Source organism: Perca flavescens, chromosome 14 (genome assembly GCF_004354835.1).
Source record: "Perca flavescens isolate YP-PL-M2 chromosome 14, PFLA_1.0, whole genome shotgun sequence".
Classification (NCBI taxonomy): Eukaryota; Metazoa; Chordata; class Actinopteri; order Perciformes; family Percidae; genus Perca; species Perca flavescens.
Window position 1 is genome coordinate 24,318,758 of NC_041344.1, and position 20,677 is coordinate 24,339,434.

The window sequence follows — 20,677 nt, forward strand, 5'->3', positions numbered from 1 at the left end:
TGTGTGTGTGTGTGTGTGTGTGTGTGTGTGTGTGTGTGTGTGTGTGTGTGTGTGTGTGTGTGTGGTAATACTAGACCAGCCTGATGTGCCGCCGATTTGATTTCGCCTCTTCAGCTCGGTCTGGAAACCTGCACGTTTATCTCTCCTGCTTCCGTTCACAATTTTGCGGGAACCAATCACAAACTGGCTTATCCACCTGCCGCGCTATTGGCGGGTTTAACACGATGACGATAGAGGAGCAACAGCAAGCAGCTGCTGTCGCTGCTACGCCACCCGGATCGTTGGTCTGATTGGTTGAAGGACTATCCAATTGCGTACAGAGTCTTTTGAACTATGCCCGTTGGTCACGCCTCTTGTGCAGTAGAAAATACAGAGCAGACTCCCCAGAACAATGCTCAATCTTAAATCTATTGAGCTTGGTCTGGTGATAGGCAGACTATAATAATACTACATCATATCAAGGTCTTGAGCTATTGTTGCACTGATTGTTTGCTATGCACACGTTGTAGGATTTAATTGATTGAATCAGGCCTTTTGATGAGCTGTAACAGACTGCCATGTGTTAATCAAGTGTCAGCTCGGGGGAGGGGACGATTTATCTAGGCACTTCCACTTTGCAAAGCATTATTCGTATGAAGAAACATTTGACATGGGCTACAGTGACAGTAAGGGGATAGAGAGAGTGCACTTCAAGAGGTGATTTATGTGAGGAGTGCTCAGACGGAACAATTAGACCGGTTTACTCAGAGTTTACTGCTGCACATTACGTCAGTGAAATATACCGTGGAGTTCCCTGTCTCACTCTTCAGTCCACCGATATTGGCGGTTACTGGGCGATACCGCTGCCAGTGTGGAGGCTGTCCATGTCTGTCGCTTCTTGCACTTTGTAATGACACAATCGTAACACCTGCAACTAAAGTTTCCTTACTTAGTAAGTTGAAGGATGTGAAAAATTAAACATGTATTGGGATTTTGTATTATTGTGATCCATTTTACATTTAATAGTGACATGAATGGATAACAGTTGGAGGTAGGAAATGAATGCAGATTGATCATTAATAATGCAAAGTCTACTCAGATTATGAAGAAATTGGCTAAATCCCACAAAACCACCAGCATGATTTCTGTTAATAATACTTCATGAAAGATTTGAATTATTCAACAGTTTTCCACCCTCCAAACAATGTTTGGGCACGTCATGTTTTTTGTGCATGAGCAGATTTCTCATGCTGACTCGCTGTCGAGTGTTCAATGCGTTAACTAATAACACATTGTTGCCACAAAATAAATGGTTTAAGTGCAGGGTGTAAAAAAGGGGTGTGTTTGAGTGTGTGTGTGTGGGGGGGTGGTGGGGGGAGGGGCTGTGCGGGTATCATACTAAAGGGCCATCGGAGGTCCTAAAGGGCAATTTAACAGGTCATGCACATGTATGCACCATTGCTTGTGGGACTGTTGAAAGTATTGCTGGCCGGTGACCCTTTTGCTTTTTGCATTTATGAAAGAAGGCGCTGCTGCATTCTCTCACATGAGAACTGAACGTTGCGACAAAGGAAAGGCAATTTGTCTGGCTTGTCGTCATGTGTTGAATGTGGGAAATTGGCCCAGACAGCAGGAAAGCTGTCATGTGTCATCTTGACCCTTGTAGTCCCATAAAAGTGGAACGCCAACACCGATTTGCCTTTTTAGTCGTAAATTTGGAAATGTAATGGTCTTGTAGCCAACTGATTTGACCGCTGTGAAGGGTGGGGGGGGGCTTATTCTTTTAAAGGTTATGCTTATTATTGGCAAGAGGTTGTTACACACATACAAACACATCGCCACCAACTGCTTATCTACGTATTAAACACCAGCTATGTGTTCTATCCCTCTAATTCGCTCACAGTCATCCCTTCTCCCTCTCTCTCCCGCTCTCTGTCTCTGTGAGCATCTCTCTCTCTCTCTCTCTCTCTCTCTCTCTCTCTCTCTCTCTCTCTCTCTCTCTCTCTCTCTCCCCCCTCCCACTCTATCTGTCTGGTGTGGCTATGACCTGTCTGGGCTTTGACGTATCTGTGTAACTCAGGCAATGGCTGCCTCCTACATCCGATTTATGATGCATCTTTTTAAGTAATATAAGCCTGTGTAGGAGCAAGCCAAAAGAGAGGGCTGATTAACTTATTTGTGTGTGTGTGTGTGTGTGTGTGTGTGTGTGTGTGTGTGTGTGTGTGTGCGTGTGTGTGTGCGTGTGTGTGTGCGTGTGTGTGTGCGTGTGTGTGTACGTGTGTGTGTACGTGTGTGTGTGTGTACGTGTGTGTGTGTGTACGTGTGTGTGTGTGTGTGTGTACGTGTGCAGTCTGCGGGTGTGGTGATGCGGTCACCGCTACAGTAAAGCAGCGAGGGAAAGGAGGATGGCCGGATGGAGGAGGGGGAGAGGGGGGAACAACGCCATGAATGATTTATTAGTCTGGCATTACTGGGCCATTCCCCACAGAGAGAGCAGAGGAAGATGGAGGGATAAATTGTTGAAGGATGGTGCCTTGAGGGGGAAGGAGAGAAGGGTTAAAACAAGAAAATAGGCAGATAGGTATTTTGTGGTAAGTGTAATGGAGGAAATTATTCAGAGGAAAGGATGAAAATAAAGCAATGCATTTGGCTGTTGAATGTGTAAAGAGCAGAGTCCAGGGGTCAGGATAATGAGGAATTTTGCCATTTAGCGGCAGTACATTTTTTTCTCTAAAAGTTACAATTTTCATGCAAATAGAAACATTTTCCCCAGATCATGTTTTTCTTTGGAGAAAACTGAAATGTAAGTTAATAATCATGAAATCCCTGAAACGAAAACTATTAATGAAATGAAAATTGTAGCACATAATAGGCCTTTGGTGAAGAACTGACTTTCATTAAGTCATAAGTCAAATTTGCAAAGATCTCTTTGTGCGGCTGATTGAAATCGTGCTGCTGTGTGTGAGACAATGTTCAGTAAACGTTCTATTTATGCTTGCGTCACATTTTAATCATGGCGTAAGGTGTCTTACTCTGCATCATAACGACAGGCACGGCCAGCCTGTATGAAGGCCTGGTCACACCTGCATTCATTACGGAGACATTCTGTGCTGAAATTGATTCGCTCCAATCTAATCACTGCAGTTGGTGGATTTACTCGCAAGGGAGAAGTAAATCCACGGAAATGTTTTGTTTTCGAGTTCAAATTGGTGAACTTTGACCGCTAAATTTGCGCAGTTGACCTGTAGCAAGCCGTGCTGACAGTGCTGACCTTTTGGGGGGAATGGAGAGCAGGAAAGTCCAAAATGGAGGAAGCCAGCTTAGCTTATTGGCTATGCTGAACCATTCACTTTTATATCGCCCTTTGTCGGAGTACAAGAGAGGAATGGTTTGCAAACAGTTATGAGACAGGAGTCAATGGTACAACTATGTCCTTCGAATAAACTGAGTCACAGCGTTCCGGGGATGGGAGAAAAATGTGCTCTGGTTTATTGGCATTTCTTTAAACCAATCACATTCGTCTTGGGCCGTACAGAGCAACAGCGCCTCTGCAAAATGGCCTCGGGAAGGAACTTGTTTTGGTGGAACATGTGTATGTTCAAAGGTTGTTTTAGTCGTGCAACAGAAAACTCATTCGGCGGAATTTTCGGCAGCACCGGAGAAATCCCCGAAGTGGAACATTGTGTGTATATAAACTAGCGACTGAGCTAAAGCGCTTGCTAAACTGACCGTTAGCGAGCAGTCAGTAAGCTTGTTAGCACAACCAGCCTTTTCCCCTTCCCTTATTTTGGTCAATACCTTAAGCTAGGTTTATGGTCGCCGTGGTGGTCGTTCCATTCGTTCCGTTTCAACATGCTCGGCTGGGAAATCTGGCCGAGCTGGTTCGTCTGTACAAACATCTGTACGGTTGTTCATGTGCAGGCCCCAGGGAACGCCAAATGGCCCTAAATTGTTGAAAAAAAACAAACGCATTGTGGAACAACACGAGAGATCGCTAAAATAACTGTCTCATGGAAAGATTGACGCAACATCCAGAGGCTGACAGTAATTTCGACTTGGAAATGAGCGACCGTAACGTTAATAGAGTAGAATGGTTGTCGGTATGTTGGTGTTTATCATGGATGGGTTTACCATGTTGCCAGGCAGCCTGCTTTCCTCAACATCCGCTCTCTACTTCTTCTCTACTACTTCGCGCTTATTTACAGGTCATTTTGTTTGTACACCCCCTGGCATTTTGGAGAATACTGCAAGTTTAGTTTAGTTTAGTTTATTAGTTTATTTGTCAGGGACAATGTACAAAATACATTAATCTTACAAAAAGATGTTTTGTACCAGAGTTAGCTAATGCTAGTTTCCATCTGCAGTCCCCGGGCAGGTGCACACAATATTAAAACATATTACAAATAACTGTCAATAATAATAAGAAATACATGCAAGATTACACTAATCAGATGTTTAAATAAAAAACTAATCAAAAAACCATCACAACCTAAAATATATACAACATAGTCAAAAACATTTTCCTCAATATTACATTTGTAAACTTTTAAGTGTGCTGATGCTCACATAGCTGGTTATCAAGGATGTATTTCTTTAAGTTTTGAGAGAAATTATTCAAATCTACAGACAACTTTAGACTGCCTGGGAGTTGATTCCATTGTTTAATGGTTTTAAATGAAAAGGCTGTCTGTGCAAAGGCAGAGGATCTTTTCAGGATAGCACAATTTCTGTGAGCAGTGGAGCGTGATGTTCTGTTTGTATGTTCAGAATAAAGTTCTACAAATTTTTTCATTGAGGGTGGGGCAATATTATTAACAATTTTAAAGACGGTTCTTAAGTTTGTATATCTAATTAGGGAATCAAAACTTAATATTTTATATTTACTAAGAATATGACAATGATGATAGCGAAGGGCTTTTCTATCAAGCACTTTTAACGCTGGATTATAGACCGATCTGAGGGATTTGAGTGTAGTCTCGTTGGCCTGAGACCAACGCAACAAACAATGCGTTGAGCATAAACTTCTCCATGCATGCTCATATCTCGTGCGCCATTTACGGAGGCTCGCGCCACGGTGGCTTGCCCGACTCTAAACAAAGCTTTAGCGGTATGGAGCACCGATACCCAGCCCTAATTTTCACAGAGCCAGGCTAGCTGTTTCCCCGTTTCAGTCTTTGTGCTAAAGTTAATAGCCTAGAAATCTAGACGCACCCTAGCGGCAGCAAATGTAATTTGCAGCTAGGGGGGTCTAGGCATTCTCTGACTTGCGAGCTGGAAAAACCAAACTCTGGTCAGGCCAATCACATCGTGTATAGAGTCGGTGGGCGGGGCTTACTTGGAGTTAAGCTTTTCTTTGAGAAAAGGACAAAGAACGGCACTGAAGTCATTCTTAAAAAAGGAAGATGTGTTCGGAATTTTGCCGACCGGATACTATCAACTAGCTTCGCTACCTTCTTTGTTGCTCTGCCTGGTTGTAGCGATATCCTATTACGTGCCGAGGGAATTTGAAAGATTTATTCCGCCCCTCGATTGAGCTCCGTCAATGGAGAGTTCCCAGACCCAACATCTTGATGTGGGTCTGGCTTGTCAGGCTATAAAGTTAAAGGAACAGAGTGGAATACAACACTGTATGTGGAGCAGAGCTATCTTGCCCACTTAATCTCAGTATAAGCACGTGCATACCTAAATAATTATACAAGGAAAATAAAATACACCGAAAATACAGCTAACTTTTTAGATCTTTTACATAGGCTGTGGTATGTTCATCTGTGGTCTGAAATCTCTGGTATTTTGTATGTACATAAAATACTAACACTGGCAAACCGATACATTGGTCTAACACTACTCTTAAAGGTCTGCCTTATCCCCCTTTATCTGCTCTTGGCTTTCTCTGAATCTGATTTCATGTCTCAATGAGTGTTTGTTCTCTCAGTCTCTTTCTTTTTTCCTCGCCCTTCTCTGTCTCTCTTGCCCTCTTTCTTTCACTTGGCCAGGCTCCCCCCTTATTTATGTGGCAGAGGAACAGCTGTCTCGTGCAGGGCGTAAGGTTGGCCAGGCAGGCCGGCTGCAGGCTCTGCAGAGCTCGAACACTGAGCTCATTGTCTCACACACACACACACACACACACACACACACACACACACACACACTCATTCCTCCCTTACTCGCACACAAGCCACACGGTCACATCCATTCACATCCATTTAAAAGCAAGACAGGAAGGAGTAGGCAGCTGAACCCACAATAGCTGTGTTTCCATTGAAATACATCGGCGTGAATTACAGCATTTGGAATTGGAAAATCTCAGACCCTCCAGGATTTCGCTGCCTTTTTTTGAGATTGTTGTGGCCCAAAATGCCTGATTTCACAGGAGATGTTGTAAAAAAATTGCGATAAAAGTTGCTTTGTCTTTTGTATGTTTGTTGCAATGAAGTTGCGGGAGACAGTCATAGTTGCAAACTATTTTTTTTGTATAGTTCTTAAAATAAAAAATAGAAAGGAAACTTGTTTTGGGGAGAATAAAACTACTCTCGGCTGACATTTCCTAGTAACCTTACCAAAAAGGCTCAGGATGCTGCAAATGTTGGTATAATAAGAAAATGGCTGGAGGATTTAAGACAAAAAAATAATAATTTATTGAATGAATCAAATTTGAACATATGTGTAAGTGGCTTGTTGATCTTTACATTGTTAGTAAAGTACCTAACCTGGCCTGGGACACACATTCATACGGTTTGATAAAGGACTGACTTTAACTTATCTTTGCACTTACAATAACGAGCCCAGCTGTCCTCAATTTAGGTGATGATGTCGTCTCATCTCCGGTTTTTCCTGCATCCACCGTGTGTGTTGTTTGTGTGTGTGTGTGTGTGTGTGTGTGTGTGTGTGTGTGTGTGTTTTTATGTGTGTGTGCAAGCGTCAGTCGCGGGGGGAACGGAGCAGCAGCCCCACCCGCTGCAGAGAGCCGACAGCCAGGATTGAAACGGCAGCAGCTTCACCGACTTTTAAATCGTTAAGAGTCTCCATTGATGTTAAAATGTTAACAGGTCGGCAGGACGGTCTGAAATGTTTTGCACGGTCTTTCGCTGTACGTTTTGTTGGTAAATGTGAGACGTTCGAGTCTCGTCTTCATATCACGAACAAGGAAATGATCAATCCGTTCTCACTCCCGCTCGGTCAGTGGCTCTCAGGGTGCACGTGGGACTGCTGGGATTGGTTGAAGTCGCGGGAAACTTCAAGTTATTGGTCAAAGTTGCGGGGACTGGTCAAAATGTGCGAGTCGCACCAAATCCGCGGTGATTGGTTGAATTTGCGTGAATTGGCGCGATCGCGACATCCTGGAGGGACTGAAAATCTGAATGTTATGAGCGCATCTCTGAAACATTTCCTCAGCAACTTCCCAGAAAACGTACGTTTCCTCAAGTTTGTTTCATTGATAATGAAATGAAACGGCACATTGAGACAGGAACATACTGTATATGGAGAGGGGAAAAAAACCCAGTTAAAATATCTGTCCACCTCCTAGAAATGTTGTTGATGCTAGCAATTCCATACATGCTACATACTGATACGTGCATGTTCTTGTTTGGGCCTCAGATGGCATGAAAGATGAGCAGCATTAGCTGAAACCAAAGAACCGCTCGGCACAAACCAATCCTCTTTCCACTTTTTGTCATCTTTTTGTCTCCAAATATTAAATAACAGTATTCTACATCTTCCCTCCAACCCAGTACCAATGTCCCTTTTTTATTTTTTCATCATTTGAAATGTTTCCCTAAAACAATTCTTGACAGTTAGTCATGTAGTCACAAAAGGAAATTTCCTTTTTTTTTTATTGTGACATTTGCTTTCAGTATCTTCCAGAGGAGGTGTAAACACGATTTCTTTTTAAAAATCTTTGATTTCTTTCTGACTCTGAGCTCCAACATCGCCGCAATTTGCAGCTCATTTCCATCGCCTCGGCTGGAATACTTCATTTCTTCCTCATTTTCCTTCTCGTTTGATGCTCCCCTGTAAAGCATTTTCTTTTCTTCACATCTTCTACTCAAGTGGCTCTTTTCCCTTTTCTGATTTACACTCCGGTCCACTTCTGCCTGCTTTTACTCTCTGGTCACCTTGTCCTATAAGGCAAAATTAAAAATCACAATCTGTTTTTGCAAGACTCTGGCACGAGAACATAGATCCGTACATTAAGTGGTGGTTACATAACGGTTAGCTGTGGTCCTCTCAGTGGCAGGTAAAAATGGATGAGGGGGAGTAGGACAGATGGAAGAGAGGAAGCTAGAGAGAAAGAAAGGCCAGCTTTGGGAGATCCAGGGGACTGTTAGCCAGTGCTTGGAAGAAAGCATGGAGATAAAAAGGAGAGTGGGGAAAAAAAAGGTAAATTTAGTAGTGGTCAGTCATATCAACAGAGTTTGCCCAGTTGTCATGACATCTAAACTTTTAAACCAGAACAGACGAGTAGTCCAAAAAAAAGAGAAGTGTGTGTGTGTCTTTTTTAAAAAGAGCTTTTGTCTTTTAATCATGTGAGGATGTGGGTTAATCTTCAAAATGAGACACACATGACCCTAACTCACTGTCTCTCTGTATCCCTCTCTGACACACACACACACACACACACACACACACACCCACCAACCCGATGCCAACCTTCATCTCAGAGTATAGCTATCTGTCTTTTTCTCACCATCATTCTGCCATCCTTCTGCTACCTGCCATTCTGTCTTTACTGCTGTGTGTGTGTGTGTGTGTGTGTGTGTGTGTGTGTGTGTGTGTGTGTGTGTGTGTGTGTGTGTGTGTAGGAGGGGTGGATAATGTGTGCAAATTTGTCAGGAAGCATCCTGTTCTTTGTAACAAGCACACAACACTCTTCTGTCTCCTCTTCTGTGTGTTCCTTTTCTTTTCGCTCTCGTCCTCTCCAACACTCCTTTGCTTACCAAAAAAAAAAAAAACAACCCTCGTTCCAAACCTTCATCTGCTCTCCATCTCCTTCATCTGTCCATCCATCCATGCATCCATCCCTCCCTTGGCTGACAGTGGTGTCGTGCAAAGAAGCTGTGAATAATTTATCCGGCTGGGTTTTTCTGTCCTGCCCTGCCCTGCTCCCCACTTTTGGCGTGCCGTGGTGCTGTGTAACATTTGGTGAAGTACACGCAAGACACACACACACACACACACACACACACACACACACACACACACACACACACACACACACACACACACACACACTCACACTCTTTCACCAAGGATGAGATTGATAACCTGCAGAGCTGTATTGATCACCCAAGGCATGTATGTTGGGTAAGATTTAGACTAGTGGAAGACGATTGGTAACAACGTTAGGAGGTATTCAAGAGGATGTGGGCATGCCTTGGAGCCCAAAAGACTTCCTAAGCCAAAAAACAAAGACAAAACAAAATTGTATTTTCTGGATCTCGATTACACGTTATGCCTTAAATTGACAGGACAGTTGCACACAGACTAATGTCTGTCTGGCCCAAATAAAGAACTGAAACTGTTTTAAAAAAAAAAAAAAAAATCCATCCGCATTTAAAAAAAAACAAAACTATAAACAAAATACTGAAACTAAATACAATTAGGAAGTGCAACTGAAACTAGGAAGGAAGATCATTTAAAAAACTGTGATAACCTTGAAATAATAAAAGTAAAATAAATTGATCATTCTCCAAGCCCTGACCCCCTAAGTTACTTTTGGCTTTTTGTTTTTGCACACCAAGTATGCAGTTTGCAGTGATAAAGGTGGCAAATTTACCACTTCAATTCCAACGTGATATCATGACTTCGCGTAAACATACACACCACTTTCCTAAAGCCAAGTGGCGTGTATGTTTACGCAAGTCATGATCTGTTATCTGTACGCATTTTGAGCTATCCGCACGTATGTCTACGCTGTATACAGCAGACGGCAGTCTGCAACGTCACAGCGTAAACATACGTTATCGTCATACGTTAACGCGAGGCTATGGTTGGGTTTAGGAAACGTCACGCGCATAGACAGTTTAAGAAACGCAGGTTGGGTTTACGAAAAGAAGAACAGGGTTTGCTTTAGGAAACCCGGGTTGGATTTAGGAAAAGAAGAACGGGGTTGGGTTTAGGAAAACAAAAAACGTGGAAAGGAAACATCACACACGTGGTCACGGGCGGGACGCGGTCCCCGCTCTGAAAGTCAGCCTGCCTACGTGGATTTTCGCCCTTTCATACTACTCGCTACGGCGTCAATTCACAAAATCGCAAGGTAATGTAAGTCAATGGAGGCCAAACGGCGTCGATTAAAACTCAACAAAACGAGTATGCGTCTTGATAAGACGCCAACAATGGCATACGAATTGGCGGGTCATACATACGCCACTTTATGAGATCAGTCTGTCAATTCGTAGTAACCTGCGCAACAATGGGTCTTTGTTTTCAGACAGAGATCGACAAAAGCAGCTTTCTCATTTCTTGCTGCGACCGTCGGTTTTGCTTGCAGATTACATCAGCTGTAGCTAACCAATGTTAGTTCAATTAGCCAACGTTAGCTCACTAAGCTAAGTCTACCTCCAATTAGTCGGTTAAAAAAACCAAACCACTGCCTGTTTAACTTAGGGATGTCACGGCAACCAACTCTTTTGTCAGTGTCATTTTCTAACCCTCCCAAGTGTTAAGAGCCATCCACTCCAAGAACCATAATCATAACCATAGCTATAACTACTATAAGGTTGAGTAGTCTTATCTTCAGCCCCCAGCATACCTACCAAACGAGAATCAAACCACTTATATCAGGAAAATGTCGCCGACATGTGCGCGCCAGTATGAGTGTTGTCTTTAGGGGACCGCAGATTTGGAACGGGATTGATGATGGCCTCAAGGTGTTGCCCTTTATCTCCAACTTTAAAAGACAACTAAAAAAATATTTCTTATTAACCTACATCTAATATATTTTTTTTCATGGACAACTGGGATGTATGTGTATGATTGTATGTGTATGTAAGGTTATGTATGTACTGGTGTGCCTCTCGCGTGCAACTAGTCATCATCATTTGTGGTAATTGTGTATTCTATAGTCTGTACCACTACTTTTGATTGAATCATGGGCCCCCACCTATAAGCTTTTCTAGCTTCTTTGGGGGACCCATTCCCTCTACCCAATTAATCTTGTACCCCCCCAGCTGTATTATTGTAATGTTTCAAGTGGTATTGTGAATAAAGAAATGAAATGAACCACGTGATCATCCACACTGCCGAACGAAAACAATCCGTAAACAGTGGCGTCAAGCACCAACTGCACGCTCCAGATGATAATACATGATACACTAATACAGCAGACGTTGCAACGTAAGATTACAGGAATATCTGTAGAAATAGTCGACATATTCTGGAATTTGTGTACATTGTACAAACCAAAAACAAGGTTATTGTCTACCGGTGGTCCCTGAGGACGCGCTGCCAACGCCGCTTGCCTTTGCCAGGCAACAGTGGCGAAAAGAGCTCCAGAGAACAGCGGATGAGAGCAGGTGGGCGGGTGTCAGATCTGCGCAGAGCACCAGAACAAAAGCACTGACACATCACTGACGCTATGGTAATGACACAAGATCCACTCTGTGGTTTGTGTGACATGAAAAATACTTTCAGAGTACTAACGTTGAAAAGTACAAAAATATGCAGAGCCAAAGGATCATAGCCCCACAGAGTGGAAAAGTCACCCCCCCCACGCCACTGACCCACCTGTGTGAGACAAATTCACCTCCTTCGTATTCCAGAGTGCTACGGTTCATACATTAGTTCGACTTTTAATTCTGTTTTTACAAAAGGAAAAAGCCATTCATTTTTTTATAAATGTCATCTCTCTGCAGTGTCGTCTGCCCTGCCACCTTTGTAAATTCCGATGGATTTTGATTGGCTGTCAGTGTTTCTGTCCTTCATCAAATGGCTGGAAGTGATCACAAGGATGTCCTTCGCCACTGTCGTTGTTACAGATGTGGTGTTGACTACGCCATCCTCTTGAGTGATAACGATTATAACTACATATTTATAGTTATCGTTATAGTTCTTGGTGTGGATGGCCCTTTATCCGTGTTATTCTTATCCTGAAATACATGTCTAAAAATGTACATGGGATTTATTATGTTTTAGTTTTTTCCCGTGGTATCGAATAGGGTATCGAGATCTCGTGGGATTTCACTGGTATTGGTATTGACGACTACATGTTGTGACATCCCTAGTTTAACTAACTGGTCAATTCAGGTTGCAGGTAGGTGTGCTTTCAAATCGTAAGCCTCTAATATTGACAACTCTAAAAAGAAAATCACTTTTATGTGTGTTACTGGCCTCTCTCATCTTTCCACTACTACCCATCCCAGCTTACCTAACTTCACACAGATTTTGAGGACGGTGTGAAAAGCTCAAAATAACCACAATGCATCGTAATCATGAAATACTCATTTTCACAGAGGGGAAAAATAAGCTCATGAGTTAGAGTCAAGAGTGACTTAATTAATCCATTCTTTCAGGCTGTAAAAATAATACTTGTGTCTTCATTTGGGACTGTGCTTCAGTAGCCAATAGCCGGCTGTCGGCTGACTAAATTCTGTATTTTCCTACTCTGAATTATTGAACAAGAAAGCGCTTCACCACGCTCCTTCTTTTTACTCAATTCAAGGATGAATCCAACCACAGGTTTCAGCCTACAGGTACAATTGTTTGTGAAGTGTTTGACTCAAATGGGATTTATTAAAGTTTTCCTGGCAATCAACAAGGCTGATTGCTTACCACTGTCTGAGCCACACACACACACACACACACACACACGCATTGAATGGTTAATGGTAGACAACACACAGATCTAGTGCCGAGGACAGGGCCATAGACGATGATAAATGAGGGAAGATGTTGATATTTTGTAGTTGTTGATATCTACAATCTGATTATTGGTCATGGTAAATTGTAAAACCAATAAAAATAACTTCTGTTTTCTTTTTTGTAGTCAAAATGCTGTTGCATGGCCTAGGATGTTGCTCCATCTGCAGTTGCCATTTACATCAAAGTGGTTTGAACCAATTTGATTTGATAGATCAACCGACACGTCCATACGTCGATGTTGCAACACAGTAAATGCACCAATGCCACGTTTCTGAACTGCTCTTTTACTTTTCAGCTTTGAACTTACCATGACCCAATAATACAGTTATATACTATATCTGCAGTCTCTTTTTTTTTTTTTTTTTCTTTCATCTTTTCCTTTAGTTTACTGATCCACCAACCTGATGGCATTGAAACAACAACACAGTTTTTATTGAATAAGGTGTTAGCAGCTGGTCACTAAACTCTGTCAGCAGCTTGTCTGTCAGTTTTCTCCAGTCCATATAACCAATGGACATTGATTGTCAAGGACAAGGAACAAAGGAAAACAAGACTTTGAAGTCTAAAAGGACAAAACCGGCATCTAGAAAGACAAGTCAGAAAGCTCTATTCAACCCGAGACCTCCTTTTTAAAACGCTCCACTATTGACCGTGACGGACTACTGTATATGACACCCAGCTGACAAATTACATGAGCAAGTCCCCCTCACTGGTAGATGATAAAAATGGACAGAGGAGGTGTGTATCATAATTTGCACACCTCTTCGGACTACTCTATATGACACCCAGCTGTCAAATTACATGAGCGAGTCCCCAGGCTGGTAGAAGATAAAAATGGACAGAGGAGGTGTGTATCATAATTTGCGAAACTGTAAGAGCCATTTCACATGGACGACATACAGCGCTCCTCATTCTTTACTCCCTAACAGCCTGCTCACACACACACACACACACACACACACACACACACACACACACACACACACACACACACACACACACACACACACACCATCACTATCTCCTGCCCGTTTTGTTTTATGGATGCTGTTTTTTATTCCAGTGTTGTCCCAGGATTCATGCTTTCTAGGACAAAGAACTAACATTAAACTTCTGTTCATTTGGTGCATTAATGTAGACTTTGAGAATTGTACACAATTGCTGTTAGAATTTTTTTTTTTTATCTCATCCATATATGTTCTTATATGATCGTAATTATACCTGCCTACAAAGCATTTCTTTTTTTAATGATGATTCGCAATAACTTGGTCATGTTTTTGTGGTTCTTTTGCATCCCCTTCAGGTGTACCAGGGCCTCGACATCATCACCAATAAGGTGACAGCTGAGGAGCGCGCCCAGTGCAGACATCACATGATCAGCTTTGTGGACCCGTTGGTTAGCAGCTACACGGTGGTGGACTTCAGGAACAAAGCCCTGGCTCTAATATCCTTTCCTCGAAACGTGTGAAAGCAGGGGAACAATGTTTTCCGTAACACCTCTCCACACGCTGCCATCACCCCGTCACGCCTTCCCTCCCAGATGTTTAAGTGGTAACTGTAGGGAAAGAATTCTAATTGGTCCATGTGTGCGTGAGAGAGAGAGTGAGTGAGTGAGAGAGAAGATCTGCCATGTCCTCGTTTTGTCAGCATGTCTTGCTGCAGATGTTGCACTGAAATTGAGAAGAGAGATGACTAGAGACGATATTTATAGAGGAGTCCACGCACACACACACACACACACACACACACACACACACACACACACACACACACACACACACACACACACACACACTCTGGCGAGTCACACCCTCCCGCAGACACTGGCCGTCACACAGATGTGGAGAGAGGAGGCGATAACTAGAGGCTGTATTAATAGATCAGGAAGACACACACACACAGACTCTCTCGCGCACACACACACACTCACCAGTGTGGCGAGGGGCTGCGGTAGCTCCAAGAATAGTCTCAGTGCAGCGCGAGCCCGCTGGTGGGACAAGGGAGAAATGGAAAGAAATGAACACAGATTAGAAGGGGTAGAAGCAACGTAGAGGATTTTAAACTGTAGTGCAGGAAAGAGAGACGATGGATGGAAAAATAGGAAATCGGGGTGGGGGTGCGTGTAATAGTTGTTGAGGGCTGAAAAGCTCGAAGTTGAAAGACGTAGGACCTAATGACGCATCATCAGCTATCAATCCTTCACTCAACATGCCATTCACATAAACTCCCTCCTCGCTGCTGCAATCTTTCTCTCTCTCCCTCTCCCTCTCCCTCTCTCCCTCCCTATACCCCTCCCATCTCCTGCTCCTTGCCTCTGCAAACACAGTGATGCAGCCTTCTCTGGTGTGTGTATGTGTGTGAGATAGAGAGGAGGGGGAGTGGCGATGGCTGATGAGCCTATATCTTGTTTGACTGGTTATTTGATTATCCCTGAGTAGAGAAGGTGGGCGAGGGGGGAGGAGGAGAGAGAAGGAGAGAGAAGGAATGGTGCAAGATTTGAGCTGATACGACAGAAAAGCAAAGAGTAAGGGAAATTAGGTGTGGCTCTGTCTGTGTGTGCAGGAAGGTCTTTTTAAATTCCAATCCAATATTGATATTTTGTGTTGAGTTAGGATGTGAACCAAACTGAGTGGCTGATATTGACTTTATGATAAAAGCACAGTATTGACTCTTTTGCCGCAGCTAATGATTATTTTCATTATTAATTAGCAATGAATCAATTCCTAATTTGGCCTATAACATTCTGGAAGTTGTCAAAATGGGTACTAAGAATTCCCAGTTGCCCAAGTTGACATCTTCAAATTGCGTGTTTTGTCCGACCAACAGTTAAGGGTTGCACACAGCCAAAGATATTACTATCATAGAACAATGATTCCCAACCTGGGGTTCAGGATCCCTCTAGTGGGTCATAGATATATCAGAGAGGTCAGGAGATGAGGGGTAGGAAAGAACAAAAAGCAAACACAAATTTAAATGAGGTCTGGAACATTTACCACACCATACACACCTTATATTAAAATGACTACTACAAGAGTGTGTCATCAGATCAGCCACACTGCTCTCAGTTACCATACATGCTGACAAGAAGAAAACAAATCCACAGGGTCCATACATTGATCTTAATACTGCTGTTGCAGTCCTCTTTATAATGTTACAGTCTATTATTGACCTTAAGAGTTATTGTTTTTGTTTATCAAGTATTCAATTCAAATTTTATTTGTCGCATACACAATCTTACACAGTACAATGTGCAGTGAAATTCACTGTGTACCTGTTCCAGCTCAATAAAAACAATAATAAAATCCATAAAAATAGTAATATACAACACAATAGATGTTCAGTATCCTGCTGAGGCTTTTCTTTTATGGGCCACATACTGTTTTGATGCCTGGGATCATTAAAAGGAGCAATTCCAGCATGTTAAGGTTGGTTTAATGTTTAGCAGCACTTCTGTCATGATATGTGATTCAATTTTCCCTTTTCTAAACATTTTCACGTTAAATATTCTGAAACAAACTTACTCCCACATAAAATGAGACTGCCAACCCAATGCCACATTAATATATAGGCTTTGTTCCCATTTATATTCTATGGAACTATACTTGTTCTGTGTGTCTGTTCACTTGAATGTTTGCTATTATTTGAACACTTTATTTTAAGTAGGAACACTCTGAAAATCAGGACTCGATTTTATGCCTAATCTGTATTCTCACTGTATTATTGAATGTGCATATAATATAAATATGCCATTTAACACAGTCCTTTGAAAATTACAGTAGACATTGAAGTTCCCAAGGACTTGTATGCAATTTACCAAGATGTGACTTACAGCCTCTTACAGTGACAGATTGAATTACAACCGGCTGGAGTTACTTTTATGCCATTACGATGTGAATGCCATGAGCTCAACAGATTATTTCAAAATGGGTTTAGTTGTGGTGCATTCATGAAAAACTGTCAAAATTAGAAACCGGTGAAACCACCCTGGAATTCATGTACATAAAATGTGCACAGTTTCCTCCTTAACACCCTCCAACATAGATGACATGCACAGCAGGAACAGACTGCCAGTCGTTGTAGGAGGAACAAACTATTACATTGAGTCTCTGCTGTGGAGAGTCCTGCTGGATACAGGAGTGAGTGCAATTCAAGTACACCTTTTTTTTTTTTTATAATTTTATTGAGCACATAACAAGTATACAGTCACAAATGTATACAATACGAACAGGTCAAGTACGCCAGGGGAGATACAACCAATAATAGAACAAAAAAGAAAGAAAACAACTCAATTTACATAAAGCATTTGAAAAGTACAAATAGTGTGTGAGTTCTAACAGCTTTCTTATTACTGCAACAGGATATAGTAGATATATAATGTTTAATGTGAATGGACAGCTCAACAAAGTTAGGTGTTTTATTTTGGAATTTTTTTGTAAATTATGGATGTAAAATTTGGTCAAAATTAATCAGGTTGATTACATAAAATTGAGAGGTGAGATTTCTGTCAAAGTTAATGAAACCAAAAAGTACAATTCAAGTACACCTCCTTTCATCCTCTATGCCGCTTTGACACTGTTTATCTCATGATGTATTCATTTCTTCTTTCTCTTCAATTACTTGTTTATGCGTAAAAACAAGTACTGCATTAGGCTACATAGGACAATGTATGCTGCCTTCAGGGTTTGATGATGTAGTATCAAAAGTAGGAGTATAACGGGGGCATTTGAAGGCAGCCTGGGCCAACTCTAAATCGCTGAATGAAATGTGTCTCACAGCAGGAGAACGAGGAGCCAGGGGACGGAGGAGAAGGAGCTCCAAACAGGAAGCTGAAGCTGGAGAAACTGGGAGGAGCCGAGTTACATAAACGACTGGCAGAGGTGGACCCCAAAATGGCTGCCATGTTGCACCCAAATGACAAACGCAAGATAGCCAGGTGATACCGTGGGTATTGTCTTCAAAACTAACTTTTTGATTATATATATATATATATATATACATATATATATACATATATATACATACATATAAACAGCACAACACAAGCATGTGTAGGAAAAGTTATCCATAAAATAACACATTTCCATTTGTAGCTATCTTTAGCCATAACTAATTATTAATAAGCCTGTTCTGCTACACTGTTAGCCATGTTTTGTCTAGCTAATTTGTTGCTCTTGCTAGCTAGCTAGATAGCAAAAAAGACTACTAGCAACATCAGTGAAAAATGGGGCTGGGTATTTTTCAGTTCCTTAAAATACACGCTGTGGTCCCGACTTAGCAACAAACACTGCTACATGTTTTAATGCTAGTGCATCAAGTCGATAGCATTTATGTAAGGATAGAATCGGGAAAATGCTTTTTCCATCTTTGGGATAATATGGCGTGTATTGTTTGTGGGTGGGTCTCGTGGACAGTTGTTTGTGTTAATGTGAGTGGCTCACAATATTGTAGAGTTTTCTCATGTTGTGTGTGAGGTCCTGAAGGGCCCAGGCTGACAGTCACAGTGTCTGGCCTCCACCCAGTCCACACTGACAGGATGAGTGCCTGTGTAAACACACACATGCACGAACACACACACACACACACACACACACACACACACACACACACACACACACACACACACACGGCTTGATGAGTAGCAGCCAGCGCACTCTGGTCATTTGAGCAAGCAAGTTAGGTTACCCTGTTCTTCTGGATGACAGGAGACGACAGGAATCATCTTTTCTTCATAACCTCAGAGTGCAGCGAGGCACGGCCAAAGGGTCTGGTTTGGATTTGAATTGATCTGAAAAGTTAGTTTAGCCCTGGCTGAATGTTAACTGTGTGCTGGTGGTCTCATACAAGAGTATCTTGATAAAACAAGATACTCTCATACAAGAGTATCTTGTTTTATCAAAATGTATTGTTTTAATTATTTTTCTTACCTGTCTTGCTCTACTGTTGATGGTGTGGTAATCATTTGACCACACTCAAACTAGACTCTAAATTTGTGCCTAAGAAGAGGCACTGGATTTAATGGATGAGTGGATGTTAACTCTAAATCTAATCTACCCACTGGGACTTGGATGTAAAATGTTGAATCAAACAAAATAGAAAAATAAGAAAATAGTTTGCACGGTTGTCTATACAGTGGATAATTTGACTTATTGTTTTATTCAACCACAACATCTCTGCTTGTATGTTTGTTATCTACAGGAGTCTTCAAATCCACGAGGAGACCGGCGTCTCCCATAGCCGCTGGCTGGAGGAGCAAAGGGAGCAGGAGGGAGGCGATGGGCTGGGGGGGCCGCTGAGATACCCAGACCCCTGCATCTTCTGGCTGCACGCTGAAATGGACGGTGAGGAGGGAGGATGGATTTCCTTTTTACTGTTACTGCTATTTATCAAAATAGCATAAAGGGAAATCTTGCTATGGGAGCTTCAGCGCAGCATGAACTAATTGTTCACATTTGTTATATTTCTCCCTCTTTGTTTCCCCTGCAGCTCTAGACAAGCGGTTGGATGCTCGTGTAGATGAGATGTTGTCTGCCGGACTCATAGAAGAGCTCAGAGACTTCCATGTTCGCTACAATCTGCAGAAAGTCCAGGATGACAGGTAGCAATTCGGCTGCAAAACACTTCCACCCTCCTAAAGGGACAAAAATCAACCAGATCCTGAATTACAATCTTTTAGTGCTGTCAAATGTTTGCTTAAGGCAAAAACATTGGGATCAAGGATATTGTTTGCCAGTTGTTCTGTTTTTGTAATGAGGGGAATCTTGTCAAAGTAAATGTCTTATGATCTCAGGATGACATATATTTGATGCTGAAGATATTTCGTTAACAGTGTACTGCATGCATTTTTCAGTGCACTTCAATAACCTCGTTGGACTCACGATGGACCGTTTAAAAAAAGGATCCCAACTGATGCAGCAAAATCAGAGATATTGTCTTTTTTTTATTCCATGCATTCTTCTTCCTTCAAAACCTGGGGCCTACAATACCAACAATGCAACTCGACCGCCAACGATTCGGTTGCATATTCAGGTGATTGTCATCAATCTTGTAACCCCAGCCGACACTGACTCAAGTGACATCATTTGAAGCAATTTATCTGGAGACAAAAAACGTACACATGCGGTAAAACCTGAAAAACCTGCCAAAACATGTTGCTACATATGACTTGTGTTTCTAGCAAGTCATCTAGCAAATATTTTACCTTTTTTTTTTTTTTTAATTGCAAAGTCTATCTAAAAAAATGCGGAGTGGGATTTGAAATCTGTTATGTGGGCCAAAAACGTACCTCATACTTGGCTTTGGTGCAGTTGTCATTGCTATTGAGCATTATGAGGTGGCCTGAGGATTCAGTGTCTGTGCAACATGTTCAAGATCACATTCTCATCTTCATATCTAAATGAATGCTCCAGACATTCAGGCTGGATCCAGACTTTACTCCTCTCTTCCGTGTAACTAGGGCAATAGGAGTGAAGTGAACTTGGTCAAGCAGCAATCCAGTTATTTATTTCTCCTTCCCAGTCTGACGGGTCACTCTGTTCTGTATGCTGTCGTTTCCCAAAGGCCTGCAAACTAGTTTAGATTCAGCCTACTCTGTTGCGAGTTAAGTTCAGATGGGACTGATATTTCTTCAGGATGCCCAGTGATTATTAATAATTGCAGAGATAAGCCCCCTTCATAAGACATTAGCGCTAACAGGGGAGTCTGGTGATCGGTGCTTATTACCTCAGGGCCTCACACTAAATGGCCATTCTAGTGGCCCTGGAACAAATGACTCGCAGTGCTATGTAGTCTGTTAAATATGCTTTTTTTAAGATAAGGTTAATATGATCCAGTTTGATAT

General features: G+C 42.1%; 1 protein-coding gene across 1 annotated transcript in view; it reads left to right on the forward strand.

Moving 5' to 3' along the window:
• Positions 1-20,677, forward strand: part of trit1 (tRNA isopentenyltransferase 1) — a 44,558-nt gene that overhangs the window by 5,048 nt on the left and 18,833 nt on the right. The window contains exons 2-6 of the mRNA XM_028597649.1: positions 14,144-14,284; positions 16,878-16,976; positions 17,616-17,773; positions 19,036-19,178; positions 19,324-19,435. Of these exons, the coding sequence (XP_028453450.1) occupies positions 14,144-14,284; positions 16,878-16,976; positions 17,616-17,773; positions 19,036-19,178; positions 19,324-19,435 (653 nt within the window). The remainder of the gene's footprint in view (positions 1-14,143; positions 14,285-16,877; positions 16,977-17,615; positions 17,774-19,035; positions 19,179-19,323; positions 19,436-20,677) is intronic.